We start from the raw sequence: 20124 nt of genomic DNA, 5'->3' as shown, positions 1-20124 counted from the left end.
AAAATTGTCCTTCTCTTCACCTTGGCATTTCTGGCAGTTTCTTAAATCTGTATGCTCTGATTATTAACCCTCCTGCTAGTAGGAACAGTTTCCATCTATCAAAGCCCCTCATAATTTTGAATACATCCCATAAATTTCCCCTTAACCTTCTCTGTTCTAAGGACAATAGTGTCTCCAAATAACTAAAGCCCCTCATCCCTAGTACCATTCTAGAATGAGGTCTAATGACATTTTATCAGCATACAACTAATGGACACCATCTGCGGCCCTGAAAATCTTATTTTATATTTGTGGAATGCCAAATTTCTTCACAATGATAAAAAAATGTTTTTATAAACCTATTTTTTTTCCTTATAAATATTTTTATCTTTATTTTAGCTTGTATCTTAATTAAGTCATAGTCACTTTTTTGTTACCTGAAAATTGAAATTAAAAATGAAGGAAATTAAGTGCTTTTAAGTTCCTGATTTATGTGTGAATATTTAAATGTGATTGATTCCTTGCTTGCAAACATGACTACTGTCGTATGCCAAGACAGCCCCTTGATGTGACAATGGTTTAAATTGGCACCAAGAGAGAGGAAAACCACACAACAGAGATCACTAGATTTTTGTGGGTGGCTTTTTTATAGGCGAGAAGAGTGCACCCTCTCATGACTGCTGACTGCAAAATTTGGGCCAGTACTTTAGCTGCAGGCTTAGCCTCACTTCCTTGCTTTTATTCTCTGTGCCTCTATTTATAAAGCCAAGGATTCTGTAGGGTTTTTTTAAATCTGCTTTATCAACTTGTCCTGCCACCTTCAAAGATTAATGTATGTGAAGCCCTATTCTCTCTGTTGTTGCACACCTTTAATATGGTGCCATTTAGTTTATACTTCCTCTCATAATTTTTCCTTTCAAAATACATCATTTCACACTTCTTAGAGAAAAGTGAAATTGAGAGTCATACAGTAAATAAATTTGGACAAAATTATGTGGTTAGTTCATGTATGTACCATCTTTATTGATTTATTGGTTGAACATATATATGATTGACATGTAAGTTGTCCTACTGAAAAGATGCACCCTCCATTAGAACTGAGAGTTCTACGCTAAACCATATGTCACAATTTACTTTTCTGAGAAAACCATGGGCAGAAGCTTGTGGAAATGATGGGGTCTTGGTCTTGGAGCGCAACTATGACCCCCACTATGCTTTTTTTGAGGAAGGCCTGCCACATCTTGTGCCACTCAGGCACGTAACAGGCCAGCAGCGGAATCACCACCCACTGAGAGCTGCCAGCCAATCAGAGGACGACAGCTCTTCTGTAGTCAGCAGCCCCAACTAGAGAGGGGGTGGCTGCTGCCAGTACTACACCCACCTGAGGCCTCAGATTGAGGAGGGACCCAGGCACAGGTGAATGATGGGGAAAGGGGTAAGCAGGATGGTCACCTGGGAGGGGAAGTGAGGGTTGGCAGCCAGGGCAGGGGGATAGATTTCAGCAGATCCCCCCTTTCCGATGCTGGATCCCTCAATCAGGCACTGAGGGACCACCCTGGGAGCCCACAAGCAAGGGCCTTCTCACTTCAGACTTAATTGAGGTTGAGGTGGGAGGGTGGTGGGGTCACCACCCACCATCCATCTACCCGATTAAATGCCGCCCCCCCCCCACCCCCACCTCCAAACTTACCACAGTGGAGGGCACAAGATTCTGCCCCATTATTCAATGTTTAATTATTTGACTCAGAATTCTTCAATTAATATATAATGGTATAAGTGTATTTTGTTTACTATTTATAGTGAAAGATGATTCCAACTGACACTTATGCACATTTTAATTAAAATTTGGAATAATATCAGGAAGGTTAGTACTGCTTTCCAAAGGCTTAGCTCAAGGCAAAACATTGAGCTCGACGGGCGGACGCGCTTCTGACCTGGCCGAGTGTAAAATGGCGAGTGTCCCGACGTCAATGCATAGTCCTGCAATAGGTCAGCCGACAATTAAAAGGTCTATTAAGGTCATTAAGTTACCACTTGTCCTGAATTTTTCACTGCCCATTCAACCTAACGGTTGATGGGCAAGCAAAAAGGCCAAGCGGCCTTTGCATTTTTTAGGAAACCTCATCCATGGGTGGGATGAGGTTTCCAAAAGCAAATAAAACTAAAATAAAAATTTCACACTTGAATTAAAAAGATGTCCCTGCTCATGTGACAGAGCCACATGAGGGGACACGTTTTATGAGACTTTTATTTTGTGCTTTAGTTTTTTCAAACAGTGCTTCATCTCCCAGAGGCAGCCCTGTGCCTCAGAGAGATTGAAGCACTGTTTCATGCGCAAGCTCGAAGTTCTATCTGAGTCCACTCGCCCTCCTCCCCCGCCACCCACACAGGCAGTGCTGAGCGTTGCCACTCGTGTTCCATGCTGGGCTAGCCTTAATTGGCCCACCTGTGTAAAATTGTGGTACGGTGCCGATCATGGGCGGAGGTCAGCTTCCTGACCTCCCCTTCTGCCCCCGCTGAGCACCCCCACCAAAGGCAAAATTCTGCCCCAAGAATTTGGAGTCAGCATGATATCAATTTGCAAACAACCATCCTGACATACTTACTCCATAGCTGTGAACTTTGGAAAGAAAAATTTTGTAAGCAGATCAAAGAGTTTGATTTCAAGTGCCCATCTGCCATTCTTAAAATCAGTTGCCAGGGCAGGACAAAATCTCCAACACTGATATCTTCTTCACAGAAGAAACATGCAGGACTGAGGCCTGATTGTGTAGGTGGATATGAAACAGGTTAGAAGCATGAAGAGAATGTCAAATGACAGCCAGTCAGGATCATATTTTACTCATTGCTGAGGAAGTCACCCCTGAAGCTGGATCTCTCTACGCTGCAGAATATATTTGAGTCATAGAGGTCAAAGCTAAGGGACAGCAGGATGGAAAAGTTTAAATTTAATCGAATTTGACAGTTTCAAAAAAAAAATCAGAATTGCTAATATCGGTGAGATTAAGATATTCAGATTGCAGTTTGATTTTGGATGGTTTGAGAGTGGGCAACCTGTCTCATCACCGTCAGTGTTGATAGCTGCTACGAATACAACTATCAAAAATAACTGAATTGTTCTGAAAGTATATATACGAGAAATCTAACTTTCTTTTCTTTGCCTCCAGGTCATCGGACTTTGTACATTGGTGTTCATGTACCACGAGGAAGGCGAAGCCACCGACGACACAGGCATCGTGGGCACAAACATCGCAAGCGTGACCGAGAGAGGGACTCCAGCACAGAGGATGGTAGAGAGTCTCCTACTTATGGTAAGGCGCTCTCCTGTCATGATAAGGATCTATGGACAGGTGACGGTTAATTTTAATTGTTTTTACTGGGCAGAAAATGGGTGGTAGCAGGGTGGCTGACTGTTTACACCTATACAATAGGCTGGGTAACTATTTGATTGCTGGTCTTATGCTAGCTCTTAAGAACTCATAATTTCTGGTAAAAATTGTTTTGAATTCAGAAATGCATTGGTTAACCAAGGACGTGTACATGAATTTGGTAGAGGCAAATTATGTTTGGCAAATTTAATGTGCAAAATTTAATGCCCTCCTGAGAGACAAGTTTGGAAACAGTGAGGCATTTAATCGGGTGGCAGGTGGGGACCCAACCACCCTCCCATCTCTGCCCCAATTAAGTCCGGGGAGGGAAGGCTCATGGATGGCCGCCAATTCAGGCCCTCAAGTGGACAATTATGCCCACTTAACAGCCTTATCCCATCAGCACTGGTATTAAATCAGCAGTGGGAGATGGACTTGCTATACAGGGAGCCCAAAAAGCAAATCCTGTCATGTTTGCTTGTGGGCTTCCACCACCCCCCTCCCAACTCCCGGAAGGGGAGGAGCCGCTCATTCAAAGACACTCAATGCTTGACCGAGGGACCTGGCTTTGAGAAGAGTTGAGGGACTGCTGAGAGCCAAACCCTGTGCTTGCTGCTGACTTCCTTACCCACTCTGCCACGTCTCCACCCACAACCTCCATCATGCCCTCACTCACCTGTGGCCTGGGTCTCTGAGTGATCCTATGCCTCTCCCTGGGTGAATTACTGACAGCAGCCACCTCTCTCATTGGTGCTGCTTGCAATGCAGAGCTGCTGGCCTCTGATTGGCTGACAGTCCTGGGGAGGTCAGGATTCCTGCCACTGGGGTCCTTGATTCTGGGGAAGGATTGCTATTGTCCACCTAAGTGCCCAATTTAATCTTATTTTGTCTCTTTTACCCTGTTCATCTACATCAGTATCTGTTTCCTTACTTGTGCTTGATCATGTATTTGCTAAAACCTGCTTTCACAGCCCATCTTGCTTCTCAGTTAATGTGTTCAGTTCTAACTTATTCCAAGTAGATTTCAAATTAAATTCCACCCTTCATGTTTTAGATCCACCCATGATCACTGATGTCTCCGTGGAATTCTGGTCAACAACCTGAAACATTGGGTGGTATTTAATGCAGGCATTTAATTCGGTGGGCATTCCTAAAAGGAGGTGACAAGGGGCTCTTGCAGTTTTCCAGTTGATGGGCAAGACCCCCGTCAACCTGCGTTAAATATCGCCCAGTGTTTCAGATTGTTGACCAGATACTGATGTAACTATTTGAGTCAAAACAAATAAACTAAGTTAACAAATCAAGGGACAAATTAAAAGGCAGCCCCTTAAAGGGAAACTGCAAATACAAATGACAAAATTTAAAGGAAACTTACAAACATGAAACCAATTTAAATAACAGCAACACCCATGAACAGAGTAAAAGAGAGAAATTAAAGTTATGTTGGAGAGAAGAGTAGAATTCCTTCAAGATGAGCATCCCAGGAATAGAAGTGGCAGTAAATTAAACAATAAAACAAAAGCAAAATGCAGATGCTGGAAATCTGAAATAAAAGCAGAAAATGCAAGAAACACTCAGCAGGTCAGGCAGCATATATTGAGAGGGAAACAGAATTAGCACTTCAGATTGATGACCTTGCATCATTTTATGAGGTTTTTATTTGAAGAAGCCTAAAATTTTGGGGCCTTCATAGGAACAGGAGTCAGCCATTCAATGCATCGAGCCTGCTCCACTATTCAGTTAGATCATGGCTGATCATCTACCTGAAAACCACTTTCCCGTGTTATCTCCCTTGATGCCATTAGTCTCCAGAAATCTATCAATTTCTGTTTGAACATGCTCAATGATTGAGCTTCCATAGCTCTCTGGGGTAGAGAATTCCAAAGATTTGCCACCCTCTGAGTGAAGAAATTCCTCCTCATCTCATTCTTAAATGGCTTGCCTTTATCCTGAGATTATGCCCTCTGGCTTTAGATTCACTGGCAAATGAAAACATCTTATTTGTACCTACCCTGTCATGCTCTGTAAGAATTTTGTAAGTTTCAATGAAGTTAATATGCCCTCTAACTTATCTTTGGAGCGCATGGGTAATTTGTTTAAGTGTGCAGTGCCTTTTAATTTTTTGTGCAGGTACACACTGATGGTAAGTTAAAGGGGCTAACTTGTGTGCGGCCTGCATGGGAACTTTTGCAGCTGCTCAGCTCATTGGAATGTGTACTATGCAATCTAATTTTTAGCTCATGAAATGTGGGTGAATGGGCAGAATAACCAGAGCTGGATCATTGGCCTTAATTATATTCACCCCACAACCTGATTGGTGGTAGAGAGTCAGTGTGAAGTTACAATATGAGGATTGGGCAAGTCAATTCCAACTCAACTCCATTTCCAACCCTTAGATTTGAAAATGCAGAAGCTCAGGCCATGGACGAGGCTCGCACAAAAGCCAGGTGGAAGTACCACAACTTAAATTTAATAGTAAGTGAGGGGAAACTCAACCTGTAGCTGATCAGAGACAGGAGCTCCATGCTGCCTAATATAAGTGGCTCTTTTAGCTTCCTTGTGGGCTAGGAGGAACAAGAGTGCTCTCTTAAGGCCCCTCAAGGAATCTTTTGGCCTTCCTTAGCCTCAGTCTCCAGTATTTTGCCCATCTCCATGCTTCCCAATTGCTGATCACCCTCCAGTCCCCTGCAGAGACCTAATGTTCCCATCCCAGTGCCATAAACCGTCCTCAAAAGTCCCCATGCCGCTAGTTCCCTCCCATCCACTGACCAGGCAGTTCACTTGGTCGGCAACCAACATGTTAATGAGCCTTTGCCATTAAGGCTGGAAAGCCTCCATGGCCCCTGCTATGCTGTGCCCTTCAGCCAATTTCAGCCTCCTCCGCACTCTCCCCGACTCCCCATTAATGGTGTGACTATTGTTTCTTTGCAAGTACTTTGCTATTTCCATGCAGTTGCAACAGCCTATAATTTCACCAGCTAAAATGTATTTTGATACCCACTGGCTATCCTTTTTTCAATACATACCTAATAGGAAATGAGGATGCTCAGTAGATGAAAGTGATGCAGAGGAATTTCCCCCCCCGCCCTCTCCAGACAGCGTGCCAAAGACTCAGCTGTAATGGGAAGTGTTGCTAATATCTTGTTTGTGATTCATATATTTTAGAATATAACTGTTAAATGTAACATAAATGGAAAATCCTGATTGAGAAACTGGCAGTAACCCTGAAGAAGGTGCAATTTTGAACAAGCTTGGAGCCATTACACTTAAAAATTTGGGGCCATGTTGATTTAAGAGGTTAATAGCCAGAAAGGAAAGATCATAAACAGCAGGTGGGCTTACTTAGTTAAAAACTGGACATGTAACATTTGCAGTTATTCCAGTAAAATATATGTTAATCACGTGGTTTCTCAGAATTAAGGAAATCTTTATAATTAAAAGGCAGTCAATTTGTATTTCTACCTGGGAACAGGCCACATGTGCCTTATTACCATGGAGATGGGTGGAGCTTAGTGAGATTCTTTGTTTTGAGTTTATCTCTGAATTTTGTTGGAACATAGCCAGCAGGCAAGACTGGTTAATGTTTGGAAAAACAATTAAGACACTGTTAGTTTGGTTCTTATGTAGCTTGTAGCTTCTTCAAAGTCGAGAGATAAAGCCAGACTGTTACAACCAGGTGAGGAGGGGTCAAATTCCTCCCCTCTTTTTCCTCTCCTCGTTTGATGACAACAGGCCTTTTTGATTGAAAGGATATATGCCAATTCAGTGAGTAGTTAACTGTTTACGCGCTGCGATCATAGAAGAATTAATAGGACAGGTTTTCTTAACAAAGAGGTTAGTTTTATTATGCTTAAACTGATTTAAGCAAAATAGTAAATTATACACTGACTTGCACGCACACATATACACACACATACACACATTATAGAGTGGGGAAGGATAGTTTTTTTTACCAAATTAGGGTCCATTAATAAAAGTAAAAGAGTATACAGCCTGTAGCTTGGTGACGCAGCTGGCTTCAGCTGAATTTGATGGTCTCGATGCTTCCAGTTTAAGGATGTAGATGACTGAGTTGGTTTTTCTTCTGGAGACACAGCTGTGGAGTTGAGTTCTTTCTCTTAAAATCTCTGTCTACTGCACATGGAGAAAGAGTCAACAATAGCATGCAGGGCCCAAAGCTTGCAAGTTGTGTGGAGAAGGAGAGAGGCAGGAGGGATCTTTGTCAGCTGCTTGGTTGCTTATTCAGTTCTGCTGAGAAAGCCTGTGCTTAAATCACACAAAGGGTTTGGCTTGTCAAGTGACTGCCCTCTCCAAATGCCAATAATTCAAACATGATCATATATTCCAATTGTAACATGACTAGCTTAGATTTGGAAAGCTATCTTAAACCAGGGTCCCATTATCCTAGCAACTAGCCTGTAATGGCCCATCTCCAAGAGTTGAATACCATAGGTGATTGCCATAGGTTCCTTGTTAATGACGTAGGAGATGTGGGGTCTTTCATACTTCCCAAGGGGTCATTGTTTTTAATGGGTTTTGCAGATTTTTGCCTTCATTGCAATAGGCTTGTAATGCAAATTAGGTGACCATCTTGGCTGTGAAATCACTTTTTGTCTATTTTTAAAAAGCCTATTTTTTAAAAGTTCAATTTATGTTTCCAGCTGGTGGGTTAAAAATCATTGTTTGGCATCAAGCGTATCTTCATGATACAGGCCTACATCTGAAGTAGAGTAAGTGCTGGAACTATTATCCATTACACGTCCCACATTTGGAAGCTGGTATTCAGTTTAAGGCAAAGTTGGAAAGGGGAGAAATGACTGGAAGACTTGTTCATCTGGAAGCTTAAAGGAATAAATCTACAGTAATCCTCTTGATAAAAGGTAGTTAACCTTGTTGCAATTGCAGTATGAAATCATAGTAACGGACTGTTGAAAACTAAAAGTGTTTTCTGATGTTTTAAGTCACTGCGCAGGAGTCCCAGGGAGGTTCATGCTGGAGCTGTAGAATCCAGGGTTGTGGGTTAGTAAAGAAATTGGAGGGTCAAAAGTTAATGGAAGGACCCCCATGAAATCTGTACCTTGGAGAAATAGCTGGAACACTGATGAGAAATCAAAGTGAATTCCAGAGAGTGATGGTTTACCTTTTTAGTTTGTCCCAGGAAAAGTGAATAAACCTTAAAGATTTCATAAAATAAGAGGTGTTTGTGGCAGGGGGCAGCGGTGGGGGGTGGTGGGGGGGGGGGGGGTGTTGGTGTTGTGCAGTGGGGAGGGGGAGGTGGGTATGGAAGGGACAGAAAGTTGAACTGTGTTTATAGGATAATTCTTTATAAGCTACAGTGTTAAGTTAATAGTTCTTACTTTGTTTACTTCTTTTTGATATATAATGAAGTTTATTTTTGTTTAAAAATGTGAAATCTTCTGGTGTGGTTCTGTTGGTTGAATGCTGGCTATTTGGATTTCTTCATTAAACATTAATGGTCCCTAACTAGATCTTAACAGAAGCCTAGCACTACAACAGCTTTTGCTGTGCAAGGCTAGTTCCCATGATCTCTTCTTTTGTCTCCTTATCTCCTTGTCAAGAGGAAAGAAAGATTCCTGTGTCTGCATCGGGGTAAGTGCTGGCATCCGAAACATCAGAGCAAGCATTTTCACACCTTACAAATGTACCCACCACCAGCTCAGACACAGTAACCTTAGTGGGTCTTTGTGCATCTATATTTAGGGTGGCAGTGGATGATGATCATGTCATGAGTGAGCAGGAGGAGGTGTGAAAGACAGAGGCAGTTGTCAGGCAGGATGGAGGATAGATACAGCCATACTCAGCAAGACCTTGGGAGTCAGAAGAGGCTCCATTTGGACCAGCAGCGTCACCAGATGTGATCCCACATGTCTGAGTTGTCTGAGACAATACGGGACCATGGACAATGGAGAAGTCTAATCTACCTGTGTGTGCAACCCTGGCTCAGGGTTTTGAACGCATGAGCTTCTTCGCTGAGAGAGTGGCCAATCTCATGGAGGGCCATATGTGGCGACACTCTGAGTGGATGCAGGAGCAGCATGCTGACATGTACAGATTGCATATCACACTATGGAGCCTTGACCAGTTAGTGGCGCTGATGCTGCAGTGATATCTGAAGGGGGTGCCAGTTGCACCCCAGCTAGTGGTCCTCTCCAGCCATTAGGAGCGAGAGTCAAGGGTTCTGTCCGTCACCGAGTAGGATGATGGAGCACCTGCTCATGGAACATCATCATCATTGGCCTCCTTGGCCCCTTAGATTGAGGGACCATCAATGCAGCCGGGTCCAGTGAGGGAGGCCACCCCTGCATTGACACCAGTGCAGAAGCCTCTAGAGATGGCCCCACGGGCACCTCCACAATGAGGGTAACTGCCATGTGCATCTTCTCCATAGGCTGAGGCAAGGGAGTAGGCTGCCTCCACCTCTGCCAAGGCCTGTGTAGAAGTGGTTGAGAGTGGAGGGCTCCATGTTGGATAAAGCCCTGAGTTGGTCACTGGGGTTTATTACATCTGTAAATGTGCTCTTCATTTCTCAACAGCATGTACATATTGACACATGGCACTAGATGTATGAGCTTCCGTTTTTTAATGGTGAGATAAGAGGCGAGGATGGGGTGGTGAAGGGAAACAACAGCCACTGAAGAATGACAGTGAAACCTTTGGACAGATGTGCGACATTCATTGGGTTAAGAATTCAAAGCTGCATTTTCAGTGGAAGTGTTCTCACAAGTAGCTCAAAGTGAGTTCTAGACCATGCCATCCTCCTGGGTTAGGAGGGCTCAACTGAAACATGCCTAGATCAGAAAATCCTTGATGACAAGATAAGAGAAACTGGCAAGTTGTTCATGCTGCAATTTTTATTTCCCTCCACCTCCTTCCCTCCTCCTCCGTTTCCACACCTGGGGGATCTAAAAATCCTGCCCTTTTTCCTAATACTGTAATGACCTTTGTCCCTTTGTCTCTCCTCTCAGCTTCAGCACTATGACTTTGAGAGGCAATATATTAGGGCCTGCAGAGCAGTATACTGTTGATAGTGTGATAAAGCTCCAGCAGGGAAGATGTTGGAACAGATCTCCCATGGAGTGGCAATCATCGTTGGATTACTGCTCCGCTCAAATTTTACCTTGCCACAAAACTACTCAGCATTTCTTGCCAAGTCTTCTGAGCCCAAGCCAGATGGGTAGGGTGACGGGTGACGGGTGGGTAGGGTGACAGGTGGGTGAAGTGGTAGGTGGGTGAGCTGGCAGGTAGGTAGGGTGGCAGGTGGGTGTGGTGGCAGGTGAGTAAGGTGACAGGTAGGTGAGGTGGCAGGTGGGTGAAGTTGCAGGTGAATAGGTTGATAGGTGGGAAGGTGGCAGGTGGGTGGGGTGGTAAGTGGGCAGGGTTAGAGGTGGGTAGGGGCAGGTGGGTAAGGTGGTAAGTGGGTGAGGTGGCAGGTGGGTAGGATGGCAGGTGGTTGAGGTGGTAGGTATGTCGTTGAGTAGGGTCAGGAGGAGTACTCAGGTTGAGGGCTTGTCAGGTCGGCTCGGGAGGGTCTTGGTGGTAGCATGCTCGGAAGTGATGGTTAGGTCGGGTGGGTTGTTGAGGTGGGTAGTCAGCGGGGCGAGCCAGAATGTGTAGTTGGGGGATCAGTGGGGGTAGTTGGGGGGTTGAGAAGGGTGTAGGTGGTGGGGGGATTCACTGTGAGTGATTGGGGGTTCTGTTCTGTTATATGATGTATGTGCCTGCATTCCATTGTAATGTAAAGGTGCTCAGCAGAGTAAGGGTTAATGTAAGACTGAAAAATAGCACCACCCATGTTATAGTGCGTAGAGTCATATGGTAATAGACTAAGAGAACAATCCAGAAGCAACCTACCTGCATGGCAGCAGCACTATGCATGATGTCATGATATTAACTGGGACCTGGACATAGTTAACAATTAGCAATAAATGATTCATGTTTAAACATTCAAGCCTCAAGATCTCTTCGAGACATCAAATGAACCCATGACACAATAAGTTCTGCAATTACCCAGCAGTTACACTAGGATTTTTCTGTTTAACATTTCCTGATTAACTATTCAGACAAGTCCCAATGAAATGTCCCGAAGTCTCCAACTCTGGCTCAGAAATGGAGAGCTTCGCAAAGTGTGTCGGGGAGCAGGGGAATTGCCCATCGGAGGTTGAAACATCTCAGGCGATTCCCACATAGGAACCCTGAAGCGCACCTTGGGTCATGCGTCCAGTTTCAGATGATCCACAGGCTGAAGATTTGGGCCATTAATTCTAATTTTAAATGGGTTAGGGCCTTGGGATCAGGTGTGCAGAGGTTGAGGTGAGTGGGAAGCCATCAAATTTTTGCACAGATGAGGACCCAGGAGATTTAACTGCCAGAACTCATTTCAATATGATTAATAGGCTGTCCTCCCAATCGCGTTGGAAAATCTGCAGCCCAGTTACTTTTCCCTGTGCAGTTTCCATGGGACTCTCTAGTTCTATTTAAAGGAGCAACAAATCTCTTGAAAAGAGGCTGCATTCCCTTCTGCCTGATTTACTTGTTTCGCTGCTGCAAGAAGGAGCATGAGTCACAGGTTTTCTTAAGTCTCCTGCGACATCCTTATGGAGGAGATCATTGACCTCAATTAATTTTATTTAAAGGAATAAAAATAGGAAATGCCAGAAATGTGTAGGAGGTCAGCCTACATCTGAAAATAGACGTAGGTTAATAATCTGTGCTGTGATTGTTCATCAAAAATGTTGTTTGTCACAAAAATGTCACTTGTAACATTTGTTTCTTGGCTCTGTTTTTAAAATGTCTTTCAGATACTCCATCCCAGCGTGTGCAATTTATCCTCGGAACAGAAGACGATGATGAGGAACATATCCCTCATGACCTCTTCACTGAGCTTGATGAAATCTGTATGCGTAATGGTGAAGATACAGAATGGAAAGAGACTGCTCGGTAATTTTTATTTCTGCATGTTGCTTGAACAAGTGCAACTGGTAATGTTCAATTTTCCTTGATGTTTAAATCTGTTGCCATGTGCTTTTTTGATGTTTTAGCTGATTAAGGCACTGAGAAACTGGCCCATACAGACACAAAACTTCTCATGTTAAATTCTGGTTGGGTTAACTCATTTCAGTAGGGGTGGTGAGGCAGTGATGTTGGTGGGTGTACTCCTGGGTTAAGGGAAATCAGCCAATGCCCACACTCCTGATCCCTGTTCACTCAACTCTGTCGGAGGTGTGTCCACGAACATCGCATGAGGACCTAATTACCTCTTCCGAACACGCGACCTCGCAACCACCTTTCCAAGCTGACCTGAGGAGCCCTCAACCTGAGTATTCCTCCTGACCCAACTCAACTACATGCTACCCACCTTCCAGCTCACCCACCTACCCACTTGCTACCTCACCCACCTGCTATCCTACCCACCTGCCCCCTCACCCACTTACCACCTTATCCACCCTTGGCCCTGATGCCTATAAACTAAATTATGCTGCTGTCACTCAATATGCAAGGTCACACAAGGAGAGCTTGCTCAGGTGGGCAGGACAAGGTGCTTGTTAAGCAGTACACACAGAAGGAGGCAACTCATTTTGGAGAGAGTGGAGCAAACCATTTAAAACTTGGTCACACAGGAATGATATTTTATATTAGCACAATTCATTTTTGTACAAAGCAATATTATCTGAAGCAGATTTTAAAGTTCTGGGAATAATTGCGGGGGAATTTTATGGGGCCCCAGCCATTGTATTTGCAGGGTGGGAGCACGTAAAATAGGACGGCTGGCTAACCCACTGTATTCCTGCCTACCTCCAAGCTGCCCCTCATAATACAGTGGGAATAAATCAGCCAGCCCACCCACCCTTAGGCCTATTTGTTGTAGGGTGTTGCATACTGTTTGGTAGGTCTTAATGAAGTCTTCGTAGTCTTAAGTAGGTTAACTGTATGTGTTTACTAACTACAAGAACTATGCACGTATACAGTAACATTGTCATGTGCCCACATAATGATGTAGAGAGTCACATGATAATTGACTATGTGTAGTAGAGCTGAGCAGAAGCCAGCACCCATACAGGGCTATAACTTGGAAATGTATATAGTTGTGAGTTGTCAATAAACAGCTTATGTTCAACCACATAAGACTTCAGAAACTCTTAGTGAGACACCAAACAACCTTACAACATGGTGGTAGTGAAGAATGGACTACAAAATCTGGAAAGCATGAAAAAATTAAGAAACTGCAGTGTGACCGGTGTGAAGTGCACCTAAATCAAAGACACAGCTGAAGATCGCCTGAAATAGTTCCATTGCCAGACCTGAGTGCACGGCCCTATTAAGGCTCTGAACTGGCCAATTAATGGCCAGTTAAGGGCCTGTTTCCACTTCCACTGCCATAATATGTCTGGCTAGGGAAGACAGAATGAAGAAGGCTTGCCCGCTTTTTCACCATCTCAGGTGCCTCCTTTTGGGGATCCCTTGTACCCATTGGGGGGCATCCCCCCAAGATGTTACCACCTCCACCTCCTTTGTGACTCCCCCCTGGCCTCCAGAACCCATCCCACCACCCCCATCTTTCCCTAGGGTCCCTGATTCCCCCCTTGTCCACAAACCCCAGACTCCTCTTTCAGTCCAGCATCCATGTTCCTTCTCCTGGAGACTGCTTGTAGTCCCAGCAGCTGACACTACTGAGTTCTGACACTGTGGGACTACCCAGCTGCCAGTCATCAGTTGTTGAGGGTTGGACTTCCTTTCTCTGAGGGATGGAAGTCCCACAATTATCCTGTTAAGGCCCCCCCAACCTATTATAGCTGAGAGGCAGCCTTTTTAAAAGTCAGTAGGTTTGCGACCACCAACCTTCTACTGGGGTGGGGGGTAGGGATGGGAGTGTGTGCGGTTGGTGAACAACACATGCACCCTCCTGCTAAAATTCAGCCTCATATTTCATTAATAGCTAAAAGGGTGTATTCTACATTACATTTAATACATTTGATCTCAATAAAATGCAAGCTGCTGGCGAATAATGTTTAATTGCTCGGATGTGTTATTTGAATTTTGATAACTAAGCCAGCAAAATATTAGAAAATTGCTAGAATAGTGAGAAATACATATATAGCTCTTAATAGTTTAGCAGTGTGTTGTGTGATTAAAGATGTGCTTCTTTTGCTTCTGAAAAATAAGATCTTTGTGTACTGACTACAATTTTATAAAATAAAACGTCCCTGTGGGCAGACAGAATGCAGCACTCAAAATGCCATCTTGTAGATATGTATCAGTACAGTAGTTCATCTTGATAAATGATATAGTGGGCAATTTAAGCATGTTATGTACTCAGCTGTATGTCTGTGAATTCAGATGGTTAAAATTTGAGGAGGATGTCGAAGATGGTGGAGATCGATGGAGCAAACCGTATGTTGCTACATTGTCACTTCACAGCTTATTTGAGTTGAGGAGTTGTATCATCAATGGGACAGTCCTGTTGGACATGAGGGCCAGCACCATTGAGGAGATTTCAGGTATGTTGCAAATGCACAGAATATCATAGCAAAACTGTTATTCAAAAGTAGATGGAGCATCATGGCTGATTAATGACGGCATGCATTATAACTAAAAACAACTTTGTCTTGCTTGTGTCATCAAGTGGGTGGGACCCTAAATAGCAGGCTTTTGATGCTACCAGGACAAAATCGTTTATTTAATTTAATTCCGTTAATTTAACTTATGAATGACATCAAACATGAGGCTGTTGGAAATACCACTTTGTTCAAAACTGCTGTTTCAGCTATAGTTTTTGTGCATTTCCATACCATCAACTGTCTTTGACCAAACAATGATCCTGCTAGAAATTCCATAATTCTAGATGTTGAGTGAGGACAGGTTGGCTTGACTGTGATTCTCCCACAGCCAAATAACTTGCCAGTAATCACTGTCTTTGGAGCAACATGAGCTGGATAAAATGCCACAGGTCTGCAGTTGTATAGGGAACTGTGCCCTGGTGTGAATCAACACCTTCAGGAGAGGAATGGGAAAATTGAGGAAAAACTGGAAATATAGTGACCAAAAAAGTACCCAAACATGAAACACCCTGAAAAGTAACCAGCATGCAGTGAAATTCAGATTTATGGACATCAATGCATTGTAACTCATTGTGCCTTGAGGTACCACATGCTTTATCTTATTAAACAGAATGAAGTCTCACTTTGTGCTAATATTAGATCATTCAATATACTTTTGCAATTTTATGCTGCAATTCTGGAGTGCTTAAGGAAGAAAAAGGGGCCCAAATTATAACCCAAAATACATTTGACAATTGAAGATGTAGATTTCCTATTCACCACAAAACAACCAATCAGAAACTAAGACCTAGATTTTTGCTCCCAGGTCGGAATGGCAGAGATGGGACATTTCCTGGCTCTTCCAATCTGACCTGGGAAGAAAGGCCTAACAGTTGGGATTTTCATTCCAGGGGGTTTGGGGGTGGGGAGTGGGTGGTGCTGGATTAGAAGTCAGGCTAGCTGACTTGGACGAATGCGGAGGCTGCCGAATTCAGAGGTGGGCTGTGTAGAAGGCCTGCCTCTGTGCTCCAGTTCTGTGCTGAAGTTATTAAAAAAATGGTTAATACAAAAAACAGCCCCTCAGCCCTCACCCACCGCTGCCCCATATACTCCACAAGCCCCGTTCATACCAACATATGACACCTCATGTCCCCCATCCAACCCACATGGTCACTGATATCCTCCATGCCATTCCTATGCCCCTCTACCAAGCCCCATGACTCCTCATACCCCCATGCCACATTATGCCTCTCCTTACCCCCACATCCCACATACCCAAATGCCACCTTATGCCCCCTCACCTCCACAGCCCCTCATACCCCCATGCCACCTTATGACCCTCTCACCTCCCCATGATACCTCATATGTCAACTCATGCCCCTCTACCCACCTCCGTGGCCCCTCATACCCCTTTGCCTTTGTTTGCCCTTCTACCCATCTTTCATAGCCTCTCAGATCCCCATGCTACCCTATGCCCCTCTACCCACACCCATGGCCCCTCAATATCCCTATGCCCCTCTAACCACTCCCTTTAGCCCCTCATACCCCCAATGCCACTCCACGCCTCTCTACTTACCCATGGCCCCTCACACAACCTATGCCAACCCATGCCCTGCTACCCGCCTCATGGCCTCTCATACCTCTATGCTGCCCTATGCCCCTCTATCCACCCCATGGCCCCTCATGCTCCCTATGCCAGCCTATGCCCCTCTAGCCATTCCAGGGCCTCTCATATCCACTATACCAACCTCTGCCTTTTACCCACCCCCATGGTCCCTCAACCTATGCCTTCTCTCATCCCCTGGCCTTTTATAGCCCATGTGCCAACTTAGTGCCAAGTCATGTCAACCCATGTTCCCTGTACACCACCCTTTGCTCTTACTTTCTCTATGCCAACTCACCTAGTATCCATAATGAGAAAATCTCAGGAGCCAAGCTGACCTAAAATAAAGCTATGTGTCTATTGATAATATTACTATTTAAAATCACTTTCATTGATAAAAACTCATTCATTACATTGAAATTCCTTCAACTAATCTCTTGTGAAAACAAACATTTCTATTCACTTGGAGCTGTCAGTCAAACTTCTCACTTAACAGGCACCACACTGATAATGTTAAGGTGTAAAATCAATCATGCAGCACAAATCCTATAATGAAAGCCCTCATGCTTATGTCAACAGACAGAGTGAAATAGCAGGCACTGTTCTCTTTTAAATGCCGCAATTTTTAAAATATTTAAAGCCCAACAGAGTTAAATCCCTGACAGCTTTGCCAGTCCCAATGAGTTTTGACAGTTCCAATGGGTGGAAATTTTCTGCTCCTACCACTAGCGAGAATTGTGGCAGGTGGGGCCCTTAATTTGGCATGAGGCAAAAAATCAGTTTCATGATGGCAGGAAAAAATATTGGAATTTTGTTCAGTTTTCCGACTGTGGTACAAACCTGACAAGCTTCAATTCATCCATGACTTTGAGGTCAGTAGATATTGAATTTGCCTTCCTGTTGACCCACCAGTCTTCCATATCACATGCCGGTAGCACAAGCTGTGCCAAGGCTGGGTAAGGGAGGCTTGACCAACAGGGAAGGGTGGGATGAAGGCTTCAGAGGAGTTGGAGGAAGGACCAGAGAGGAAGGGTGACAGGAAAGCAAGACTATGGGGTGGGAAGGGCCAGTGGGGAAAGGGTGAGATGGAGGCAAGACTGGGGTGGGTGAATCAAGGGGGAAGGATGAGACAGAGGTAGGACTGGGCAGTGGGGGAGAGGGGGGGTGGTGTGGTGTGGGGTGGGGGGGATTGGGGTTGGGGGCGTGGGGGGGACTAGCAGGGAAGGGTGAGACGGAAGCAGCATTAGGGAGTGTGAAGGACCAGCGGGGAAGGGTCAGAGAAACACAGCATGTTTAAGAGACCATCTGAGGAACGAGGCCAAACGGTTGGGGCAAGTTTAAAAGACTGTCCCGTGAATTAAGCCAGACTGTCCAGGGCATAATAGAGGGGTCAGCATGGCGCGCATATCTTGGTCCCAGTCTTGGGTGGGGGATGGCCTCTCTGGGCAGTGATGGTCTTACAGTGAATTGTGTAAAGGGTGTGGTCCATCGTTTATTGCATTTGGTCAGAGGGGGGACAGTTGGATCTGCTACGGTGGATGTTTGAGTGTCATGGAGGGGTAGTAGTTGGTCTCACGGTGGACGGGAGTGGTCTTTAAATGCAAAGCTGCAGCTGGCCTTGAGAATGGGAGGGGTCAGGTTCATGAGGGGCAGGGGCAAGTAAACATTGAATAGAATAGTTGGGAAAACAGGAAAGTCGACATAAATAATAATGGGGAGGCTGGATGGTCACAGGAGGGAGAGGAATTAGGAGGTGGTGATTGTGGAGGAGGGTAGGAGAAACTTGGTGGGTGACGGGGTGGTTGGAAGGTGCTGGAAGCATTCGAACTGAAGAACTATCTTCTACTTTCCAAACTATTGATGCAGTTTGAAAGAGATTCAGAAAAAACGACAGGGTAGGGGTCTCAAAGCGAGTGAGAGGAATTAATGACCCCTCTTTGGGCTGTGTGTAGGGGCACCCTGTCAAATATTTGCTAAAGCCATGGAGAACCAGGCTCAGCTGAGTATTGTCCTCAAGGCTCAAATGCCCTTTGAAGGAGCATTGGTCCATGGCTAAGGGTGCACATTCCTGCGAGAATCCATTAAGGTTTGGAGCTGGAGTTGAGTAGGCGTGATTGGCCATCTGTACTTGACAGAGGCAGAAAAGATGGGATGGAGGTGAATTTATTCAAGGGGCACGGCTGCTGAGTAGTAGCTAAATACACACTCCAAACCTCCAATTCCTAGCTAAATGGTCATGGCTGACAAAGCATGAAATTCTTCCATCACGGCTATGTTCTCCCTATAGAGCGTCGAGAGTTATGGAGTCAAGCTGACAATTGCCTGACGGCTGCCATCACCTGGCTCAAGATGCAATGTTTGCATGCGCAGTCATGTATTAAGGGGAGGAACACACATCTGTGGTCCTCCAGGATGTCCTTCACCTGGATGGGGTGGGCTGGGGATGACATGTCTAGAAGGAGGACAAGGCCAAGGGCTTGGCTGGCTTGGAGATAGAGGGTAACCTACTTAGGGAATGCTCAATAAATATATCAAATTGATTTGTTTACTGATACAAAGAGGCACGAAAATGCTGGCAGCACGCAACCCTGCCTTGGATCTTGCTCTCATGCGAATGAAGAGAAGAAGTGTCCGTCGCAGATTGACACAGGTTCAGGAGGAGCAGCAGCCTGAGCAGCAAGAGGGAGTGGGTCCCCAAGAAGTCTCAGATGCTCCCGAAGAGGGACAAATGCACCAAAGACCAGTGGCCCGACTTTGGGTATATTGCTCATTTATGGAAATGAGTGAAAGGTAATGCCAGAATTGCCTTTGCTTGTCGAGGGATGTTGTAGCTCACATTTGCCAGCTTCTTGGGGAAGAACCGTGGCCGTAAAGATTTGGAGGGCATCCCATGCCAGTGACATTGAAGGTCACTGGCACACTGAACTTATTTGCCAGCGGTTCCTTCTAGGGCTCCACTGGGGACCTGTGTGGCATCTTCGAATTGGTGACGCTCAAATGCATATGGGTGGTCACAGATGCCCTGTTGATTAGAGCTCACCAGTATGTCCAGATCCACATGGACGCCGGAAGCCAGGCTGCGAGAGCAATGAGATTCACGGTGATACCTGGTTTCCTGCAAGGGCAGGGTACCAATGACTGCATACATGTGGCCTCGAGAGCTACCTGGCAGTAGCTGTGAGATTGATCAATCGAAACGGATTTCATTTTTTGAATGTCCAGCTAATTTGTGATCATAGAAGGCAAATGCAGCATGTTTGTGCTAGGTACTCAGGGATCTCCCATAACTCTTACATTTTGAGCCACTCACAGGTTCCATAGATCTATGAAGGACCTAAGCAATTAAAGGGTTGGCTCCTCGGGGGCAAGGGACACCCCCAGAAGACGTGGCTGATGATGCCAGTTCACTGCCTACAGAGTGCTGCTGAGGAGAGTATAATGCTGCACATGCCTCCATGAGGGCCTTGATAGAGCAGATGATAGTTCTCCTGAAGGTGCGTTTCCAATGTTTGGATCACTCAGGCGGGGCTCTCCAATACTCACCACAAAGTGTGTCCAGGATCATCATTGTCTGCTGTGCCCTGCACAACCTCGCACTGCAAAGGGGGAGTCTTACCTG

The 20124-nt window shown here is 45.0% G+C and overlaps 1 protein-coding gene across 1 annotated transcript in view; it reads left to right on the top strand.

Annotated features, from left to right (window-relative positions):
* slc4a10b (solute carrier family 4 member 10b) overlaps positions 1–20124 on the top strand; it is a 283634-nt gene that overhangs the window by 71018 nt on the left and 192492 nt on the right. Inside the window, exons 3-5 of the mRNA XM_041200245.1 lie at positions 3147–3290; positions 12167–12305; positions 14703–14863. Of these exons, the coding sequence (XP_041056179.1) occupies positions 3147–3290; positions 12167–12305; positions 14703–14863 (444 nt within the window). The remainder of the gene's footprint in view (positions 1–3146; positions 3291–12166; positions 12306–14702; positions 14864–20124) is intronic.

Source organism: Carcharodon carcharias, chromosome 12 (assembly GCF_017639515.1).
Source record: "Carcharodon carcharias isolate sCarCar2 chromosome 12, sCarCar2.pri, whole genome shotgun sequence".
NCBI lineage: Eukaryota > Metazoa > Chordata > Chondrichthyes > Lamniformes > Lamnidae > Carcharodon > Carcharodon carcharias.
Note: the sequence above shows the minus strand (reverse complement) of the source record. Positions and strands in the feature narration are given on the sequence as shown.